A 22874-nucleotide genomic window follows, 5' to 3' on the forward strand; every position below is an offset into this window, starting at 1 on the left:
CCCTAAAGCCGACCATTTTTTTTAAATATTCCAGGTGGCTTCTTTTGAATTTCACATGGTTTCGATTTCTTCCTTCTTCCTTTCCATCTTCTTTCTCCGGTTCTTCTTCTGTAATTTTTCTTTTATACTTTTTTGAAATCATGATCTTTGTTTTCAATCAATCATCAATCTTATATTATTTTTTTCAAAGTATTATTTAGTTCAAAATCGTGTACCAAATATAAAAAACCTTTGTACACGATCTTGACCAAAAATCGTTGAAATATTGGTACACAATTGTCTATCAAATATAAAATGTTTTGGTACACGATCTTAAATCTAGATTTGGTACACGATCCTAAACCAAAATCATTTAGATTTGATACGCGATCGTGTATCATTTCCTACATGATCGTATATCATGATTATTTAGAAAAATTAGATGCACTTGTGTGGTCAATTAATCTCACGCTGATTAAAGCACTTTTTGTATTTCTCATGTGGACCTACGAGATTTTTTCGTTTTTGAAATTGTTCTATATGGTTTAAATATTTTATCAATTTGTCATTTTTTAAAAAAAAAACCCGTTTATTTGTTTACAAACATGAGTTAGGGCATAAAATCCAATAAAACGTACTATAACTAATATCTATTTGTTGCTCAAATTAAGCGAGCTTTCATTATTTTGGCCCTCTCATACATAACAAACATACACAATCAATGCTTAACATAACTAATTTGTCACATTAATAGAACATAAATTAAGCATGGATTCATACAAGGGACAAGAAAATAATAAAAAGTACCCAAGAACATTCATCAAAATCTCATAAATCCATAGAAAAGTGCCCAACAAACCTCAAGATCCACGTTTGGCCCTTTAGCCTTTCATCAAAACTTGAATCTCAAAGCCATAATCTTCATTACAACACAATGGAAAAAATTTCATGGGTATTGACCAAGAATGACTAAAATCAGGCCTAGTGCTTTGAAGATCACTCCCAAGCCACTCTCCCGAGAGGAATATATATAGGAAATTGGGGTAGCGTCGTGGCATTAAAGGATAAAGTCGAACATAAACATTTGTAACCCTATTTGTGTTGAAAAAGTATCATGTGTTGTGGTTTAAATCATGCTCGTTCCAGAGCACGAGTTAAACCGGAGAATTTAGTACCCTAATCCCCTAATCAAATCAACAAGGGAGTAAAATTATCCAACGGCTCCTCAAAGTAGCGTTAAAATTGCCCAGTAGCATTGTTAAATATTGTTTAATTTCAAGATGATTCTAAAACCTAGCCAAATATAAAAATGTAGCTTTTCTTCCCCACAATTAAACCCATCTCAATCAAATTAATTTAAACCGAGTTAATAAACATAAAATTATTTGACAAATAAAATAAAATAAAGTGAAAAATTAGCCAAACCTCAAATCATAGGTAATTAAACAGATACCCAACCTTGAAGTTCTGACCAAAGTTTTCAATTTCCTTCCCGAAGCCCTTTCCAAACAGAACACCAAGTAAAGCAATGTTTTCAGCAAGTGTAACTATAAAAATCGTCAAAAGAGTATGTAACATTCTGAAAAGACAATGTTGACATTGCTTCCACATGAATTATGTCCTATCTTCCAAAGATCCCAATGAAGAAAAACCTAATTGGTATAGTCCCTGCTAAGTCTGCCCATGATTTAAATAGATTACAGTTTAATGTTTTATTTGTTATTTTTTATTTTTTGATCTTCGACAGTAAAAAGAATCCCCAGCTGGAACAATATCAAGAACAGCATTCCAACTTAACATGAAGATCAATGGAATTAAAAGAAATATGAGTTTATTTTTCATTTAAAAAATGGAAAAAAGAAATGAACCTTGCCGAACATGTTCTGCAGATATATATAGATGTTGATTTAAGGCGAGCTTGTATCAGGTGAAATATCAAGTCCTAGAAGACAGAGATCCTTTAATAGTAAATCTGCACTTTTGAAATGGAGGCCATTGATGCCAACTTCTTTTGCAGCTTCTACATTCTTCTTTCTGCAAGTAAACTTGTAATTGGAAAGAGTGGGGGACCATTTCATAAAGGCTAAGAATTCATGCTTATTTACTAATCTTTTTCTTTGTTGCTAGTATGATTTAATAAAAGGTTTTGAAATCCTAACCAAACTTTGACAGTTAAAAGAAAGAAAAAAAAGGTTCAAATTTTTGCTTTGGCTTTTACAGTTGGATTAAGATTTCAATTTGTTTAGTAAAAACAATTTTAAGAAACTAAGGAAATCTAGCTGTTGGTAATTTTATAACCTTTTTTTTCCTATAAAGCACAGAAGAAAGAGATGAAGTTCTTATATCCCTTTTTTACTCAATCCAACGACTTGATGGGATGTTATTCAATTGCTTCTTCATTTTCATTAAAACATTCCTCAAGATAAGTGACTAAATCCTGGCAACAGGCATTCTTCTATGCAAGAAGGAAACTTCGACGCAACAAAGAAATTTATATTAGGAAGAGTATGCTAAAGCAGTTACTTTGCTATGTGCCATAGAATAAAAAGAAATTTGTATCATAGTAAACCTCTAATCTTAAGATCTTATTGAATTGAATGAATCAATTGAAATCTTCCTACTTGAACAAGAAGCCTACATATGCCTATCTATCCTCGGAAGATCCAAATTTCAGATAAACAATCAAAAGTTTCAAAACCTAGTTTTTAAATCCATTTAGTCGACTAATAGTCTAATGCATATAACATTCATCTCCTTGGCAACTCCATTCAATCGATATCCCTTATGTTCTGCTGCCTAAACAACAAAATTACACAGCCTAAAGTTTTTCATTTCTTGCATGAAGAAGACCTACCCCACTTTGTCAACATTCAACAACAGAACCGGAAAGTGACCATACGTACGTGGGATAGATTTCCAATATATTACTTAATATCAATATAATAATAAAAGATTGGTAAAATGTATAAAGTTTTCTAATCATAATTTCATTTCAATTACAATTCAATAAGCCGAACCTGTCATCAACGAAAATACAGTTAGCTGGTTCAACTTTGAGATGTCTCAAGGCTTCCAAGTAGAACTCAGGATCCGGCTTCCTCTTTCCTGAAACATATGGTAAACAGGCTCTTTTGGAACAAATATTTCGATCTTAATAAGCTAAATGTGGTTTCTTTGTAAATTACACCTGAAAACTTCTACAATTACTCATCATTTCAAATTCTCTTGTTTATGAATTACCAAATACCAATAGCAATAAAATTAATAGGGGGCAGCATAAAATGTAAGTTCTCTGTTCTCTCTACTCTCTCTCCCCCGTCCTCTTCCCCTTCCAACTCTCTTAGATTTTAGTTTTCCCGGCGATTAAGTTATAAATGGAGGTGGTAAGATGCAGAATTCTGGACTCTCCCTACAGTATTTGGTTCGAGAATAAGTTATTCCAAGTTGAAGATGAGGAAGCAAAGAAAACACTACCTTTATCAAGCTCCCAACTCTGCTAGTTCCAAGAGGCTATTGAAGATCTATGTCAACAATCAGAAAAGCAGTACTTTTTACAAGAAATTAAGAGTAGAAAATGGCATAACTGAAGCCTCAAAATTCAGAGTAGAGGAAGGGTGGGTTTGAAGATGCAACTTAAGGCCTAGAACAGGAGGAAGATCACTCATACATATTCTATCAGGCAAGGAAAAAAGGATGGCGAATGTTTATGAAAATGTTGGAAAGCTTCAAATCCAAGTATGGTTTTCAGCACAGATCAAGCTGAAAAGCAGTCACTCTGAAGTCTTTGGCCGTCCACAAGATGAGAAGAAGGTTAGTTATGCAGACAAATTTAAGCAGAATAAGATCTCACCTGTTTTGGACATGGAAAAACAGAGCAATCACCAACCATGGGTTATCAAGAATCCAAAGGTCTTCCAAACAGATTTCAACAATCATTGGGTTGTCACACATCTTTTTGAGTTCAATAGCTGGGTCGAGATTAAAGAAAGTCTACAAACTGCATTCCAAATGGAGGTCACCATCAATCTGTTGTTTGCAAATAATGCTCTAATTGATATGGATCAACGATCTTTGGATGAAGTGGTAGAGCAACCTGGGAAATGGCAGAATATTGGTGCCTTCCACTTAAAATTTGAAAAATGGGACAAGTTAATCATTGCAGACCTTTGTATGCAAGAGGATATGGTGGATTGATCTCGATTAAGAATCTACCTCTAGACTACTAGAATATTTAAACCTTTGAAACTATTGGGGCCTACTTTGGGGGCTTATTAGACATATCCATGGAAACTTTGAATTTTGTTAATGTATTGGAAGCTAAAATTCAAGTTAAAGAGAATCTGTGTGGGTTTATTTCGGTACCACTTCAAATCAATAATGAGAAAGAGGAAATATCCTTTTGAACTTCGACAATATTTCTTTAGTAATCCACCCAGTAAAATCAAAGGAGATTTATTTGTTTATGATTTCTCAAATCCGGTGGATGTTGTGTTAGATTAAATCAAGTTCTGAAGGATGAACGGGTTGAATGTGATTCATTAAATGATCGGTTTGAGTTTCTCCTACCAGAGAGGATGCATGCACAATAAACCAGAAATCCTTTTATCCGGTCAGAAAAATTAAACCAGTTGAAACTGTTAGAAGATAGGGTCGATCAGAATTATTGCTGTGCCGTGACGAACCACTGCCCTGAAAGCAATTTCGGCTGACCGTGGTGCTAATCGTTATGCCGTTTGCTCCCCAAGGTTAACACAGCTTCCCTGGTACGAACGTGCACTCGTAAGTACAGGGAATAGAAACAAAGGCTTAAAGTGCTCAGAACACAGGACGGATGAGAGGAAGAGAGGAAGAGAAGATCGAAGTAAATTGTGATTTTTGATGGATGATTGCTCTCCAATTTATAGAGGGGTGAGGGAGGAAGTGTATGGAGGAGAGTCTTTTACGGGAAGAAGGGGACGAGAGTGAACTTCGCAAAAGTCTGGCAGAACGTTTCACGTACGTTTGAACCGCCTAAGAGTACGCCACGTACGTGAATGCCTTGACTGTCTAAAAAGATTACACGTGTCCCTTAGCTGCCAAGAAATAAAAAATAAAATTATATTCCCATCTTTCGCGCAAGCGCGGTTGCCCGAGCCCGCCCGTACGGCGGCGGCGGCGCGCGTGTGTGACAGGGTTATGCTATCACCACCAAACTTGGTTTGTAGTCCTCTTGAAAGATAATAGTTTATATTTCCTCATCCTACTTCAAGATTTATCCATGTGGGACAAGCAAGATGGTTTTGCTATTTGGGCCAAGCCCAATAAGTCATTTCCAATAATCCCCCACAAATGACTGTTATAGCAAAAGTTTTCGGGTAAGTGAAAAGAATGAGATGTGTTCTGAGCATAGGGGAGATATTAAGCTTAGGCACCAATATCCGAAGATTTGAATTGATGCATAGTGAAGTAAGGCAACAACCTTGGTTAGAGGGAGTGAATTATATCTTGAACTCCTTGTAACCCTTGGCTGAGACCCTTACGACACGCTTTATCTCTAGGGAAAAGCCTTTGTTTCTGCAATCATAAACTTGTGCCTTTTGGCCATGCACATAGACCGGACCTTGGGTCGTCGTGAGAGCTCTAGAAAGAGACCTTTAAACTCTTTCATAGAAGGCGGCCCCACCTTCACTGTCACGTTATATACTCCATCAAGTTTGTCAAGTCAAACCACTCAAAAGAGCTATGGAGACTTCATTGTCCATACTGATTATGAACTCACAGGTTTTGGATTATCCATCAAGTCCATTTAAGGACTGTCCACACCATGGGCTATGGACCATCAAGTCTATCGCAACAGACCACCCAATAAAGGGGCTATGGACCATCAAGTCTATCGCAATAGACCACCCATTTATCAAGTGCTATGGATCTCCGAAGGGCTTTAGGCCCATGTTCACAGAGAAATCTAATACCATTTTCCTTGTTAGTCCTTTGGTTAAAGGATCAGCCAAGTTCTTTTCAGATCGAACAAATTCCAAGGAGATGGTTCCTTCCTTTAGCAGTTGTTTTACTACTGCATGCCTAAGACGTACGTGTCTACTTTTACCATTATAAACACTGTTCTTGGCAGTACATATCGCGGCTTGCGAATCACACTGTATGGACACCGGTACAGATGTCCCCCACAATGGTACATCTCCTAGTAGGTTTTTGATCCACTCAGCCTCCTGTCCTGCCAACTCTAGTGCTATGAACTCGGATTCCATCGTGGATCTGGCTATACAAGTCTGTTTTGTAGACTTCCAAGATATAGCTCCACCTCCGAGTAAAAATACATACCCACTAGTGGAGTTAACCTCATCATTGTCTGTGACCCAGTTTGCATCACAATATCCTTCTAGCACGGCAGGAAATTTCTTGAAGTGTAGACAGTAATCTATCTTTCCTTTAAGATATCTCAACAGATGGCGCAAGGCATCCCAGTGGTATCTATTAGGATTGTGTGTATATCTACTCAATCTACTGACAGCATATGCAATATCTGGTCTAGTGTAGTTCATTAAATACATCACACTGCCGATGATCTTTGCATATTCTGGTTGAGACACACTATCTCCTTTATTCTTCTTAAGATGTTTACTAGCATCAAAGGGAGTTCTCACAGGAGAAACATCAAAGGAGTCAAACTTCTTTAGTATTTTCTCTACGTAATGGGATTGACACAGAGACAAACTGGTTTTGTTTTTCCTGATTTTAACACCTAGAATTACGTCTGCTTCTCCCAGGTCTTTCATTTCAAAGTGTGACGAGAGGAAATATTTAGTGTCAGTTATTAGCTCCATGTTTGTTCCAAAGATTAACATGTCGTCAACGTATAGACATATTAATATGCAATCAGCTCCAACCATCTTTGAATAAACACACGTGTCAGAGGAATTTATTTTAAATCCATTGGTTATCAACGTGTTGTTAAATTTTTCGTACCACTGTTTGGGAGCTTGTTTGAGACCGTATAGGGACTTTCTCAATTTACACACTTTGTTTTCTTGCCCAGAGATTTTAAAGCCTTCTGGTTGTGTCATATAAATTTCTTCTTCTAAGTTGCCATTTAAAAAGGCTGTTTTTACGTCCATTTGATGAATAAGAAGATTATGTATTGCAGCCAAAGCAATCAAGGCCCTAATTGTGGTTATCTTAGTTACAGGGGAATAGGTGTCGAAATAGTCAACACCTTGTTTTTGGGTATATCCTACTACCACTAATCTAGCCTTGTATCTTTCTATTAATCCATTTGGTTTTGTTTTCCTTTTAAAGATCCACTTACATCTAATTGGCTTGTTTCCCATGGGAAGATCCACCAGTTCCCATGTATGATTCATGGCCAGTGAGTCCAATTCACTTTTAATGGCCTCTTTCCACATCCTTGAATCTACAGAGTTTAGCGCTTCTTGGTAAGTTTTAGGATCCTCATCTATTAAGAACAAGTTTGTGAAGTTACAGTCAATTTCATCACGCCTTTCCACTATGAAGGTGCTTAGGAAATCTGGACCGAAACTTTTCTCAGTTCTTTGTCTTTTACTTCTCCTAGGTTCTAATTCACAACTTAGGTTTGGTGTATCAACAGTTTCAGAAACAGGTATTTCACTAACGATTTCAGGATCATGCATTCTGTTAGAAAGGCTAGGAGCATACAATGATTGTTTTAACGGAAAAACATGCTCAAAGAATTCTGCATCTCTAGATTCATTTATAGTTTTGTCATTTAAACACATAAACCTATATGCAGCACTATTTTGAGCATACCCGATAAAAATGCAGTCAAAGGTTTTAGGTCCTACCGTAGTTTTCTTCAATGCAGGAAGTGGTACCTTAGCCAAGCATCCCCAGACCTTGAGGTAGGAAAGATTTGGTGCATGTCCTTTCCAGAGTTCGTATGGAGTTTTGTCTAGCCTTTTGTGGGGAATCCTGTTAAGAATAAAACATGCCGACAACACGGCTTCCCCCCACATATTATCAGATAGACCAGAGCTTAATAACATGGCATTCATCATTTCTTTAAGAGTTCTATTTTTTCGTTCTGCTATGCCATTTTGTTGTGGTGAGTAGGGTGCAGTAAATTCATGGATGATACCATTTGATTCACAAAATTCTTTAAGAGTTTTATCGGAATACTCACCACCTCTATCTGATCTTAATCTTTTTATCCTTTTTCCTAACTGATTCTCAGATTCTGCCTTGAATCTTATAAACATACTGGCAGCTTCATTTTTTGTTCTTATCAGGTATATCTTAGTGAATCTAGAGTAATCATCAACAAAGGATACATAGTAGTTTTTACCACCTCTACTGGCAGTGGTTCTAAAGTCGGCTAGATCTGAGTGAATTAATTCTAACAGCTCAGTAGTTCTATATTCAACTGGTTTGAAGGGCTTCTTATGGAATTTACTTTCTATGCAAATAGAACATTTACCAGTTTCATGCGTCTCAGAGGTATTAATGAGTCTCATGTCTTTAAGTTTTCTAATTGATGCAAAGTTCACATGTCCTAGTCTACCATGCCATAAGTTTGCAGATTCAATCAAGTAAGCAGAACTGGAAGCATTTGCATTCATAGAAATCGTGTTTAGCACAAACAGGCCATTAGACAGATACCCCTTACCGACAAAATCTCCATTTTTCGTGAGGACAACTTTGTCACCTTCTAGCACAATTTTAAGCCCGGCCCGATTCAACAGACTCCCAGACACCAGGTTCCTACGTAGGGAAGGGACATATAGAACATTACTTAAAGATAAAGTTTTGCCAGAAGTTAACTTTAAAATAACCTTCCCTTTCCCGATTACTCCTGCAGTGGCTGAGTTTCCCATGAACACGCATTCTCCATCAGCAGTGTCTTCGTAGTCATGGAGTAGTTCACGATTGGTGCAGAAGTGTCTCGAGGCTCCAGTGTCGAGAATCCAGTCCGTCTTGTTTTCTATCAGATTGGCTTCTACTATGGCTGCTATGATCTCACTGTCTTGCTCTGCTAGATTGGCTTGAGGTGTTGGTTTCTGACTTGGCCTCCCTTTCCTCTGGTTGCACTGGTATGATTTGTGCCCTTCCTTTCCGCACACGTAGCAGACCAGCTTTTTCTTCTTTATTTGTCCCCCAGTGGTCTTGAATTGTCTCTTTTCTGAGTTTTTCCCTTTATGTCCTTTTTCCTGCTTCGTTCTATCTCTGTTCACAAAGGATGATTCGACTAAGTTAGCATTAACTGAATTTAAATTTTGAGAGGCTAACTTATCTTTCAGTCTGTTGGCTTCTTCCGTGCGCATATGACTGATGAGTTCTGGGAGCCTTAGATCCTTCTTCTTGTGCTTGAGATGATTACGGTAGTCATTCCAGGATGGAGGAAAATTTTCCAACAGGACATTTGCTTGAAGTATTTCGCACATCTTCATGCCTTCAGACAGGACGTTCGCCACCAAGTTCTCGTACTCATGAATTTGTTCCACGACTGGTTTGTCGTCAGTCATCTGGAATTGTAGCCATTTTCCAACCACATATTTTTTCCGTCCAGCATCATCTCCTCCATACCGTGATTCCAGGGTGCTCCAGATGTCCTTGGCAGATTTTTGGACTACGAAGAGATCAAACATCGGATCAGACATATGGTTTAACAGGTGTCCTCGAACGGTCTTGTTATCCTTTGCATATTTTTCAGGATCAATCACTTGGTCCTTCTTTACTTGATCAGTGACAGCAACAGCTGTAAGAGGTCCCGTAGATGATTCTGGATCAGAGGATGTTGACGTGGTAGTTGGGGGGTCAGATGTCGGGAGATCTGTGGTGAGGACATAATCGACTTCTAGTTGCTCAAAGAAGATTAGCAACTTTTGGGACCAACGGCGGTAGTTTGTTCCGTCGAGTGGCTCAAGTTTAGACAGGTCCGGTAGGATTTTGTTGGAAGTCTTGATCGACATAGCTGCTTTCAGATTGTTAGAAGATAGGGTCGATCAGAATTATTGCTGTGCCGTGACGAACCACTGCCCTGAAAGCAATTTCGGCTGACCGTGGTGCTAATCGTTATGCCGTTTGCTCCCCAAGGTTAACACAGCTTCCCTGGTACGAACGTGCACTCGTAAGTACAGGGAATAGAAACAAAGGCTTAAAGTGCTCAGAACACAGGACGGATGAGAGGAAGAGAGGAAGAGAAGATCGAAGTAAATTGTGATTTTTGATGGATGATTGCTCTCCAATTTATAGAGGGGTGAGGGAGGAAGTGTATGGAGGAGAGTCTTTTACGGGAAGAAGGGGACGAGAGTGAACTTCGCAAAAGTCTGGCAGAACGTTTCACGTACGTTTGAACCGCCTAAGAGTACGCCACGTACGTGAATGCCTTGACTGTCTAAAAAGATTACACGTGTCCCTTAGCTGCCAAGAAATAAAAAATAAAATTATATTCCCATCTTTCGCGCAAGCGCGGTTGCCCGAGCCCGCCCGTACGGCGGCGGCGGCGCGCGTGTGTGACAGGGTTATGCTATCACCACCAAACTTGGTTTGTAGTCCTCTTGAAAGATAATAGTTTATATTTCCTCATCCTACTTCAAGATTTATCCATGTGGGACAAGCAAGATGGTTTTGCTATTTGGGCCAAGCCCAATAAGTCATTTCCAATAGAAACTTCACAAGCCTGAATTTGCTCCACAGGAGCCCGAGAAGGTAAACTCAAAGGTTGTTGTGAATTCTCTGCTGGAATCCAAAAGGATGCAGTAAAAGAAGAGAGAGAAAGCTATCTTGGGCTCCTCGATTTTCCTTAAGGGCAAGTTTGACTTTAGATCAAAAACCCGACTCTTTGGAGGTTAATTGTACACAAATCCAAGTTTCTTTTCTTTCAACCAGATCAGCCCCTCAGAGATCTATTTTTTGCCTACCTTCCTCAAAAGTAAAATTGTTGAGAGGCTTCCCTTGCTAGTCCCTAAGCCCTCCATCTAAAAAGAAATGTGATTCAGATTTTGACTCTCCTTTTAGTGTGAGCAGCGTTGAAGATGATGTTTGGGAAGCTAAATGAGTTAGAGGAACTTTCTTTGAAGGACCCCTTACTGATCTCAATGACTTGTTTCAGAAGGAAGAAATGAATGATGGAAACCATACCTCTAGAAACCCCTCTCAACCTAAGCATTGCGAAATTCCAGCCCATTTAAAGTCGACAGTAGAAAATGCAAATCAGTTTTCATTTGAGATCTGATTTCAGCCCCCTTTGATCCAACAATCGGGTGCTTTCTAAGGTTTCAAGGCTCCAAATAAAGTGTTGGGATTTAAGTCTCTAGAACCCTTAATTCAGAACTAGTTCTCTCATATTCAAGAAAGAGCAAAATTTTCTAATTAATGCTGTTAGCTTAAAAGTTTTAGCTTCTTGGATGTTTTGTTTTTGTCATCAGATTTTCGGAGGAGGGCAAAGATCTCAGAAAAAAGAATTATTTGGGTTGGATAGTTTTGAAGCAACCGATTGCCTCTTCTTGTTTTTCCCTTCCTTTCAAATTGAAGCATATGGAATTCAAAATTTCAATCTAGGGCACTTTTCATCAAAATGTTTATATTTTCTTTGTATTAAGCTCTTTACTAATGTCTCAACTCTCTGATGTTTTAGTTCTTTCGTTGTTTCTTCTTTGTGATCATTTGGTAGTTTTCCCTTTTGTTTTGCTCGGGTTCATCTTTGTTTAGTTTGTTTGGATGACTTCGTCTTTTTCATATTTTGCTCTTAGTATATTACTTTTGTACTTCAAGCATCAATCTCATTTATTATTAATAAAGAGACTTGTCTTCGCTTAAATTCTCTTGTTGAGAAGCTTTCTTTACAATTTTGCTCATATCATATGTTTATGAGTTGTATTTGAATTTGTTGGTTTGGGAGTAAGATTTAGTGGTGGATCCAGAAATTTCGTTGATGGGGGCTTTATAGACTAGTAAAAATAATTTGGAAAAAAATGTAACTAGAAGGGGTAGAACTCGAGTTTAGAGGGGACTAGGAGACAGCTTAACCACTAGGCTAACTTCTGAATTTAATATTATTTCAGTTTTCTATCTACATGTAATATAAAGAGCATAAAAGTTGAGGGGGACTCTAAGCCTATACTAAATCCGCCCGTGGTTAGATTTACACCTAAAGTTGAGTTTTAGCATTGGTAAATACTTTAATTTGAGAAGTTAATGTGTCATTATAAAAATAAAAACATTGTTGTTGTTCAGACTTTTTTTGGTACAACTACAGGGATGAAGAATTGAACCTCTGGCCTCTAGGCCAGAGAAGAAGATCACTGAGCCATAGTGATTTTGACAATCTTGAAAACTAGGATTGCAGATAGGAAATCCAACGTGTAATTTGGTAAACCAGCTAATGTTACGAGTAGGTACGATAGCCTATGTTGATAAGCTAATCAGGTTTAACCTGAAATTATATGAACCTCAGATTTAGAAGTATCGACCTTCTTATCTCACCAGATAAAACATCCATACGCCCATCACGTGCACAATCAAAATAGAGACAATAAAGATGATATGCAATATAGCATAAGGGTAATGAGGAAAACTCAAGGTAATATTTCAAGATTACCGTTTTTACAAGAGCAGAATGTCCATGATAGATACTTCGAGATCTTCAACTTCTCCTCAATCATTTCGTACCTGCCAAATCAAATAACAGAAGTTGATGAGGCAGTTAATCAGATGAAATAACATGGTATAATTCTTTTCCCACGAACCAAACAGGGTAGTTTGTGAAGGCATGCATTTCATAGTTTTTCTCTTTAAGAGCAATTAGCAATTCTTCAATGCCTTCTAGGAAAGAGTAACCGCTTATCATACAGCTTTTGAGGCCTGGAATGATGGATAAAAGAAAGTTAATACAAACCTAACAGAGGGAAGAGCACATAGTTCCATTGGACAAAATTCAGAAAAAATAAAATGTCATAAGCAGAGGAAGAAAACTAATTTGAATACTTGGAATTGCTGAACTGGTAATCTTCCTAGATCAACAGCATCTGGAGAAAAGTAATACTGCTAAAAGTAAATTTATTATCATCAGCACTGGTCAGCCAATGTGTTTTAGAAGTACATAATAGTACCAAAATAGAAGCATAAAACCCAAAATAAAGAAGGAGGCATGTCGGTCGTACATGATAACTCCATGTAGTTGTATTTGTTATTCGTATCTTTTCTTTTTCTCCTTTTGGAGTATGCATCTTTTAATCCTTTGTTCTCTTTTCTTAGGTAAGAGACATGCTTAGGTAAGAGACATTTCATTCGATAAATGAAATCTGGGGAGAACCCCAAATAGAAGTGCCATTTGCTAACAAGAAAAAGATAAGCCATAATGAGTGGAATGGTGCTTTAATCGTTTATTCCTTTTCTTACATCATTGAGGAGTTGTTTCTTGTTTGAAAAAAAAAGGTGCAAGATAGTGCAAGCTGTATTCAGTATGTAACGCTATGAAAAGAGAAATTTTAGAGTTTGACCTTCAAAAGGATTTGATATTGGATTAAAGCCTAAGAATTACATAAAGTCGGAAACTAGAATGAAAAAGTAGGGAGAAATTCGGGCAAACCTTCAAAATCTATCGGTCGTTCATCTTTAAAGAATCTCTTTTCCAGTTCTGCCTTGAAGAAAACAACAATTTATAGAAAAATAAGTCAGACATTAAGCACTATGAAATAAAATGTTATAAAAGAAGAATATGTGTTTTTAAGGAAAAAGTATTGCACTTCATTTCATGCCCCCTTCATTTTCTCAACCAATCAACTAAGTGAACTCTAATGAGCGCTAATGTTATTTCATGTTTAATAAACAAGCAATGGAAAAGAAAATCAATGATTATGTAAGAACCTAGTTAATGAATGATATATTAGGATTATTGGTATGTTTATTAGTGAGGGCATATTATTAGCTGGGGAGTTTGTTAGGGTTTTGGGTTAGAAATAGAGGGAGTGGGGTTGGGAGCAAGGTAGGAATAAATGTATTGAAAGCAATTAACAACAACCCGAGACTTACGTGGAAACCCGAGAACCGGGAGAAAAACCACGATACTTTAGTTTTTATTATTTTTCTTATGAACAAAAACAATAGGTACAAAGGGAGAATAAATAGAGTACAATAGGAATAAGAAAGGAAAAGATTTAGGAAATATTTAGAAAATAAAATCTTATATTTTATTCTTTCCAAAAGTACTAATTCTAACACTCCCCCTCAAGTTGGGAGGTAAATATCAATGAGTCCCAACTTGCTAACGCAAAGGTCGAAGTGTGGTCGGAGAAGCCCCTTGGTAAGAACATCAGCAATCTGTTGGCTTGAAGGAATGTACGGAATGCATATGCTTCCACTGTCAAGTCTTTCTTTGATGAAATGCCGATCAATCTCAACATGTTTAGTTCTATCATGTTGAACTGGGTTGTTAGCAATACTAATAGCGGCTTTATTATCACAAAAAAGCTTCAATGGTGTCTCACATTCCTGATGAAGATCTGACAAGACTTTCTGGAGCCAAATTTCCTCACATATTCCCATACTCATAGCTCTGTATTCAGCCTCAGCACTGCTCCTGGCCACAACACTTTGCTTCTTACTCCTCCAAGTTACAAGATTGCCCCAAACAAAGGTACAATAACCGGAGGTAGACTTTCTATCAATAACAGATCCTGCCCAATCTGAGTCAGTATATGCCTCAATAGTCTTTCTATTTGTTTTTCTAAACATCAACCCTTTACCAGGTGTATTTTTCAAGTACCTCAGGATTCTGTTAACAGCTTCCATATGTTTCTCATAGGAAGCCTGCATAAACTGGCTGACAACACTCACAGCAAAGGAAATATCAGGACGAGTATGGGATAAGTAAATTAATTTACCTACAAGGCGCTGATATTGTTCTTTATCAACTGGAACTTGATCATCAGAGTTTCCTAGTTTACAGTTGAATTCAATAGGAGTATCAGCAGGACGACATCCCAACATACCTGTCTCGGTTAGCAAATCAAGGGTGTATTTTCGCTGAGACATGGAAATACCTTCTTTTGATCTAGCCACCTCCATTCCAAGGAAATATTTCAGATTTCCCAAGTCTTTGATTTCAAATTCATCACCCATTCTTTGCTTTAGTTGACTGATTTCTATTTGATCATCTCCAGTCAAAACAATGTCATCCACATAAACTATTAGAATAGCTATCTTTCCTGTCTTGGAAGCCTTTGTAAATAAAGTATGGTCAGAGTGCCCTTGACTGTACCCTTGGGACTTGACAAAGGTAGTGAATCTGTCAAACCATGCTCTCGGAGACTGTTTCAGACCATATAGAGATTTTTGGAGTTTACACACCTGCTGACCAAATTGGGCTTCAAATCCTGGTGGGGGGCTCATGTAGACTTCCTCTACAAGGTCTCCATTCAAAAAAGCATTCTTAACATCCAGCTGGTATAGAGGCCAATCTTTGTTCACAGCAACAGATAGCAGGATTCTAACAGTGTTCAATTTAGCAACTGGAGAAAAAGTTCCTGAATAGTCAATACCATAGGTTTGAGTGAACCCCTTTGCAACTAACCTTGCCTTGTGTCTATCAAGCGTACCATCTGCTTTGTATTTGAGAGAGAATACCAATTTGCATCCTACAGTTTTATGTCCCTTGGGTAGAGCACAGATCTCCCAAGTTCTATTCTTTTCGAGAGCCTTCATCTCTTCCATAACAGCATTCTTCCATTCAGGACACTCTAGAGCAGTGTAGATATTTTTCGGTATTATGGTAGAGTCAAGGCTTGCTGTAAACGCTCTAAACTGTGGAGAGAGATTATCATAGGAAACATAGTTGCAAATGGGATGTTTAGTGCATGATCTGGTACCTTTTCTCAATGCAATTGGAATGTCAAGAGAGGGATCATACTCATCAAGTTTTCTTGTATGACCCTGTTCAGCTTCATCGTTACTGGTTTCTATTCTAACCTCAGTCTCATCATCACGGTTCTTTTCTTCCATATTTTCAAGAACAGCAACATCAGACTTGTCATTCTCACTCATTGTATTATTAGTACAAGGTTTTGTGGGGTTTTCCATACCTTGGTCTCGAGGAGGTTCGAAATTTTGGACTGGAGCCGGCGGTTGACTAGTGGAGGACCCAACTTCCTTTCTGAGATTCCTCCTGTAATATGTTTTCCAGGGAACTTGGTTTGTGGGTAAGATTATGGGATGAGGATCAATGTCAGACACGGTAATAGGAGTAGGTTCAACAAATTCAAAGGTGCTGTTAGACTCTTCACTCACATTCTCCCCCTGAAGATGGCTAACAGGAAAGTAGGGTCGGTTTTCACAGAAAGTAACGTCCATAGTGACAAAATATTTCCTAGACGGCGGGTGAAAACATTTATAACCGCGTTGGTGAAGGGGATAGCCAACAAACACACAGGCTTGAGCCCGAGGGGTAAATTTGGTCTGATTAGGGCCGAAATTATGGACATAGGCGGTGCACCCAAACACACGAAGAGGAACCTCAGAAACAAGACGAGTAGAGGGGTAAGACTCCTTAAGACAATCTAAGGGAGTCTGAAGGTGGAGGATACGAGAAGGCATTCTATTGATTAAGTGAGCAGCTGTAAGAATAGCATCTCCCCACAGGTATGATGGAAGGGAAGTGGAAAGCATAAGTGAACGGGCTACTTCCACAAGGTGTCGGTTTTTTCGTTCGGCCACTCCATTTTGTTGAGGAGTGTAGGCACGTGAGGTTTGGTGAACAATCCCCTTGGAGGCTAGAAATTCACTAAGGTTATGGTTTTGGAATTCCCGACCATTATCACTTCGAAGAATTGCAATTTTTGTATGAAATTGTGTTTTGATAGTATGATAGAAGTTTTGGAAAATGGATGGAACCTCGGATTTATCTGTGATAAGGTAGACCCAGGTAAGACGGGTATGGTCATCAATGAAAGTTACAAACCACCGCTTTCCCGAGGAGGTGGTGACCTTGGAAGGACCCCAAACGTCACTATGGATGAGGTTAAACGGTTGTGTAGGTTTATATGGTTGTGAGGGAAAAGAGACTCGATGTTGTTTAGCCCGGATACACACATCACAAGATAGAGAAGAGACATCAAGTTTAGAAAAAAGGTGGGGAAATAAATATTGCATATATGTAAAGTTTGGGTGGCCCAGTCGAAAATGCCACAACATACAGTCTTGTTCAGAAGTGCTAAAGTAGGATGACAGTAAACTAACCCTAGACAAACTACTACATGAGGTATCATCATCAAGGATGTAAAGTCCCCTGCTATGCCGGGCAGTGCCAATCGTCCTCCCCGAACTCATGTCCTGAAAATAAACCGATTCAGGTAAGAAGATAGCTTTACAATGCAACTCACGAGTGATCTTGCTTATAGATAACAAATTGTAAGACAGTTTAGGGACATGCAAAACATTCTGGAGAGCAAAACAGTCAAAGGGAACTATTTGTCCTTTGCCAGCGATCGGAGCTAGAGAGCCATCGGCTATTCGGATTTTTTCATTACCGGCACACGGGGCATATGAGATAAAGTGTTCCGAAGAACCTGTCAAGTGATCTGTAGCCCCCGAGTCTAAGATCCAGGGATTCTTCCCATCAACGCTAATAAGCCCAAGGGACTGAGGCATACCTGACTGAGCAATGGCACCCAGAGTCGGAGTCTTGGTCTGGCTCGCAGTAGGATCCGTTGATTGAGAAGTGCTAGCAGGTGTAGTCTCACTAATGTAGGCACGTCCTGAGTTCTGTTTCTCGTTGGAGGACCGTTTCTTACCTCCTAGGGGACGACCGTGGAGTTTCCAACACTGATCCTTGGTGTGCCATTGTTTCTTGCAGTGCTCACACACAGGAATTGACTTCCCATTATTCTTGTCACTGTCATGATTTGAGGACCGAGCGCTAAAGGCAGCGGAGTCAATGGTAGGGGTAGTCAATACACCCATGGCATTAGTGCGATCCTCTTCCAGGCGGACTTCAAAACAAACTTCCATTAGGGAGGGAAGAGGTCTTTGTCCGAGTATACGACCACAAACATTATCAAATTTGGGATTAAGTCCTGCAAGGAAGTCATAAACACGGTCAGCCTCTTCAAGTTTAGCATATTGTGTACTGTCATTTGGTGTGTCCCAAACTGTCTCTCTGCACAAATCCATCTCTTGCCAGAGGAGAGAGAGTTTGTTAAAATAGGTAGTTACGTCCAGGGTCCCTTGTTTGCAATTATGACCTGTTTTCGCAGTGTATATAATCGAGAGGCATTCTGTCGTTTCAAGTAAAGGGTCTGAGTTGTATCCCACAAATCTTTTGCTGTGACTGCATATAGTAGAGGCTTGCCGATCTGTGGTTCCATACTATTAATCAACATGGACCGAATAAGTGAGTCCTCTCCTTTCCAGAGTCGTTCCAAGGTGTCTCCTGGTGGAGGACGTACAGTCTCTCCAGTTAAGAATCCGAACTGGTATCGACCTTCGAGGAACATCTTTATTGATTGGGACCAAGAAAAATAATTTTGACCATTTAATTTTTCGCCTGAAAAATTCCCTGTAGACGAACCCAAAGAGCCAGTTATATAATTTGACTGTGAATTAGGGAACGAAGTTACCGGGTTCTTGGAATACATCGGCAACTCGGTTGGTTTGGAATGCGTTGAAGATTCGCCCGCTTTAATGTCCGATCTGTTTTGGGGTTGATCAATTCCGTTACCAGAAAACAGCGGTTGTTGTAAAGAGTGAACGTACAGCTGTTGCTTACTGTACTGATTTGACAGATTTACGGTTGAGGGTCGCTGTCCGGAGCTCGTAGACGGCGCGTGAGGATGCGGATGGCCGGAAGGGTTTGACGGTTGGACATCCGACGGCGCGTAGAAGGGAACGGGATGGGCGGTGACGTGAAACGGCGGCGGCGCGTGGGCCCACGCGCCGGACACGAGCGGCGCGTGAATCATCTTCTGGTCAGACGGCGGCGCGTACAGCTGCGGAACCACTCCCGTTGGGTAGATCGACGGTTTCTGTAGGTTCTGGAGCAGTTTCTCCATGGCGGCGGCGACGGCGGCGTCCACGGCGACGGCGATTCCGGCGGCGGCGGCGGCGACGGGTTCAGTTTCGATCTGGGTTTCTCCTAGGTTATTTTCTAGGGTTTCGTTATTGCTTTGCTCTGATACCATATTGAAAGCAATTAACAACAACCCGAGACTTACGTGGAAACCCGAGAACCGGGAGAAAAACCACGATACTTTAGTTTTTATTATTTTTCTTATGAACAAAAACAATAGGTACAAAGGGAGAATAAATAGAGTACAATAGGAATAAGAAAGGAAAAGATTTATGAAATATTTAGGAAATAAAATCTTATATTTTATTCTTTCCAAAAGTACTAATTCTAACAAAATGTAATAGGAGTTTCCATTGTGGAGCTTTGGGAGAGAGTAGCTAATGCAAAGGGTGAGGATATTAGACCAAAGCCTTGGCCAAACAAGAAAAGTCCACTCCTAAAGGTTGGGAAAGAACTCTCCAAGAACAAAAATTCTATATTTCAAATGATATGCAAAAGCTCCTTGTTACAACCTAAAAGTGGTTATTTTATAGTCTTACAAGGTAATAAGACAATTAACTAAGTAATTCTAAAATACTCATTAAAAGCTAAATTACTTAAGTTATACAAATATTCTAACTTATTCTACTCATCAATAGCCCTCGTAGATGACTATGGTATATTGGAACTTCCCCTTCTTCTGTTATTGTAATATATTACTATCTGTGCGTTCTTTGCATTTTCTTATTAGGTGGGATCCTAACAGACTACTAGAGATCAAGTTTTTCTTTGAGATGTTAATATGCAATAGCAGGTTTTAGAAGGGACATAAAAGTATATAGAAAAAAATGAGAGAATGAAAGGGAAGAGAAGGCACCCCATCAGGAATCTAAATTATATATATATACACATTTGATGAGAAACGAAGAAACGTTCAAGGATTTTCGACATTTGAATTATAATGAAATTGGAAATGTGTAACGCCACTCCTTAGAAGGTGAGTGCTTATGAAAGTATGAAAAACTGACAATGACAGTCCCCTCCAGATGCTGGTTTTTGGAACCTAGCTGAGAAGAGTCCCTATCATTAGTCACTTTGGGCTAAAGTAATTAGGATTTTTAGAAATTGCCTTGCCCCTTTTACAACAAGTAGTCGGGCTCTCTCACTCAATAAAGGTTCACACCTCAATTAGAATCGGGCCAGCTCATTGTTAAGCAAATCAATTGAGACAAAGAATTCTAAAAAATTTCTAGATCAAGTCTTCAGGGCTTTAGAGTTCGTTCAATTAAAATGCCTAACTCCAAGTCCCCTTGCTAGATCAAATAATAAAGCTCCGTTGAATAAATAAACTTATCACTTCAATAAATAGTCTTGAATATGTAAAATAGTCTCAGAGAAGTTTTCTTTTAGCGGACAGCACAGGACTAATAAAGTTGAACAGTAAATGGTAACCAAGGATTTACAGTTAGGACAAAAGTAATATTTCAAATTCTTATGGTATATTTTCTACATTTCCCTTCCCTTCAAATTTACTTTTTCTCTTTCCAACTTCTCTTTTTATTCACATTATCTGGTATATGTATAACTTAAAGGTTCTTATATCACCCATAAAATGGTAAATTAGCCAAATCTTGGGAACATAGGCTAATAAGAAGATAGACATACCTCATCAATCAAACCCTTCTCAAATTCTATCCATACAGTTGGATCTTTGAGTTCAAGAAGTTCCTCCATGGGCATTCTGAGCAGTGAATTCCGATGCAATTAACTTATCAAAATTAAACACTAATTTTCTGAAAAAATAAAGAAGTTGGATAGTAGTAGAAACTAAAACTCACTTTTTTTACACAGTTCGTTTTTTATTTCTGTTTTTTTATCTATTCATATAAAACAATAACTATAAGTTTACTCAGAAAATAAATAGGAGCCCCAAGGGATTGATATATCTGCTGGCAGTTTTTCATATTTTTTTAAACCTATAAAATTGAAGCCATATATTCATTGGCATTGAATTGGCATCTCATCTCATGAAGCAACCAACAACTTTATGATTTGAGGTGGGATTTTGGCCTACTTTGAAACAATGCAGGGAGACCTTTGTTCAAGAAGTTAGACAGGGTATCCAGCTGCCTCTTCAATCCTTCCATATACTTGAAGTTGAGAAAAAGTACATTTCCTAATAAGGCCAACAAGGACATAGATGCTAAAAATCAAACAAATGAAACATAAAAGAGAAGTTAAAAGAAAACAAGCAATCCCCCTTTGCAGAAAGCAAGTAGGATCAAGTGTGGTCAAGTTTTCTTCTCTTCTGAAAGCTAAAGCTAAACTAGAGAAACAGGTTCTAACCATGAGAGTCACAAAGTAGAAGAGAATATACACTTCAGAAAAGGACAACGAAAGTTATCTCCATTCATGCCACCTTATAAGACACGAGAATACTACAGGAGGATGTTTGACTCGCAATTTTAACAAGTGGACAAATGAAGTTTGATTTTGAAGTGTGAATGTATATATAATATATATTGAAAACACCCACTCCAAGTCCCAAACTTTGTTGACGATCCGACATTAGAGAAACCAAGGTACCTCACGATTTTTACAAGATAAATAGGCTATCCCTCTTATTTCTAATCGACTTTGAGATAAAACCTCATGTTCGTTAATATGGTATCAAAGCCTCTCAAATGGTCATTCAATCCAAAAACAAACGTTTAGATCCGATCCAAGTGTAGTAAACCTAAGGAAGCACCATCTTGAGGGGCATGTTGAGAATCCTATATAGGAAAATTCAGAAGACCTCATAATCGTTATAACCACCGTTAGAGACATCAATATTGTTTCTTATTAAGCTCACCTGAAGATTGAAAAATGTGACCTTCGAGTAAGTGTTACAATACTCCGATTAAAGAAATTAAATTTGGTTGAGCAACCTATGCTTGGATCCCAAATTCTTAGCTTGTAAAAGTTATATCGATATGTTAACCGAGTTTAATTGGTGAAATGCTTAATACACTGTGGCCAGAGTTACACAAGCCTAACCATGACACCCGTATAACCTCCAACTAAGTTATCATTACTTTCAATTTTGCTATTCATCCTGATACCAGATTTTCCAACAAAGTAATTCCCACTAAAAAAAAAAGTAAAGACAAAGCACCTGAAAAAAGCGGGAACGTCATCATAGAAAGGATCACGAACGAGAGTATCCATGATGTCAAAGAGCAGAACAGGAAGCTTCCTAGAGGTGTTATCACCACCAGCGGAGCTACAACCAGTAGCCATTGAAAGAGAAGACGAGAAGAGTTTGGTATGGGCAATAACGTCAGTATTGTTGGTGATAATGCTTGTTTGGTTGAAATTGGACACCATTTTTGATGGATTGAAAGAGGAGGGTCTGATTGAGGAGAAGGAAACAAGAGGTGGGTTTGGGTTAAAGAGAGAAGCCATTAAAGTTAGTTCAATGGGCAGAAGCACAGCAGCTCCAAGACCATGGCCCCTTCGCTTGCAAGTCAAATCTGAGGCAAATGGGATTTTGCTTTGGCGGATCGTTTTCAGCAATTCTTATCCTTGAATTTAATTTTAAATTCTTTGAAGGATAGAATCTCTCTAATTTTCAATAATCTGACTTTTTTTTTCTTTTTCTTTTCTTTTTTTTTTTATCTTTTATTTCTTTTTTCAAACGCCATAATCTGACTTCTGACGTGGCTTCTTTAATTGTTGAGAAAAATATTACTTTTCTTGTAAAAATAACACTAACATGCACATTAAAAAAAGAATAATATATAAAACTATATTACTAAATTTTCATGTTTCTATATGTTCGATATGTACACGAGGGGGGATTTGATATTTCTATTATGCCGTAGAAAATTCACAAAGCACA

At 38.4% G+C, this 22874-nt stretch overlaps 1 protein-coding gene across 4 annotated transcripts; it reads right to left on the reverse strand.

The window, feature by feature from the left end:
- Nucleotides 1-183: 183 nt before the first annotated feature.
- On the reverse strand, nt 184-22561 carry LOC103501525 (flavin mononucleotide hydrolase 1, chloroplatic-like). Of its 4 annotated transcripts, none has more exons than XM_051080895.1 (8): nt 22149-22561; nt 20657-20732; nt 13541-13592; nt 12699-12813; nt 12551-12621; nt 2997-3084; nt 1848-2013; nt 184-1479 (listed from the first exon to the last, which is right to left on the reverse strand). In XM_051080895.1, exons 1-7 carry the CDS (start codon nt 22436-22438, stop codon nt 1887-1889), a joined length of 819 nt encoding a protein of 272 aa, XP_050936852.1. In that variant the 5' UTR covers nt 22439-22561; the 3' UTR covers nt 184-1479; nt 1848-1886. The 4 variants fall into 4 exon arrangements, with proteins under 4 accessions (XP_050936852.1, XP_050936851.1, XP_050936854.1 ...); XM_051080894.1 differs by lacking the exon at nt 184-1479 and adding an exon at nt 1501-1742; XM_051080897.1 differs by lacking the exon at nt 184-1479 and adding an exon at nt 21066-21167 and having other exon boundaries at nt 1501-2013; nt 22149-22298.
- Nucleotides 22562-22874: the final 313 nt, after the last annotated feature.

The sequence above is a fragment of the Cucumis melo genome, chromosome 2 (genome assembly GCF_025177605.1).
Source record: "Cucumis melo cultivar AY chromosome 2, USDA_Cmelo_AY_1.0, whole genome shotgun sequence".
Taxonomy (NCBI): Eukaryota; Viridiplantae; Streptophyta; class Magnoliopsida; order Cucurbitales; family Cucurbitaceae; genus Cucumis; species Cucumis melo.

Bases quoted from the DNA above. Each gene is read 5' to 3' on its own strand.
- LOC103501525 (XM_051080895.1), bottom strand. From the start codon at position 22,438: ATGGCTTCTCTCTTTAACCCAAACCCACCTCTTGTTTCCTTCTCCTCA. The intron at 20,733-22,148 runs GTGCTTTGTCTT...TTCACTGCTCAG, and splicing joins GACGTTCCCGCTTTTTTCAG to AATGCCCATGGAGGAACTTC. The intron at 12,622-12,698 runs GTTCGTGGGAAA...TTGATTTGGCAG, and splicing joins TTCACAAACTACCCTGTTTG to GTACGAAATGATTGAGGAGA.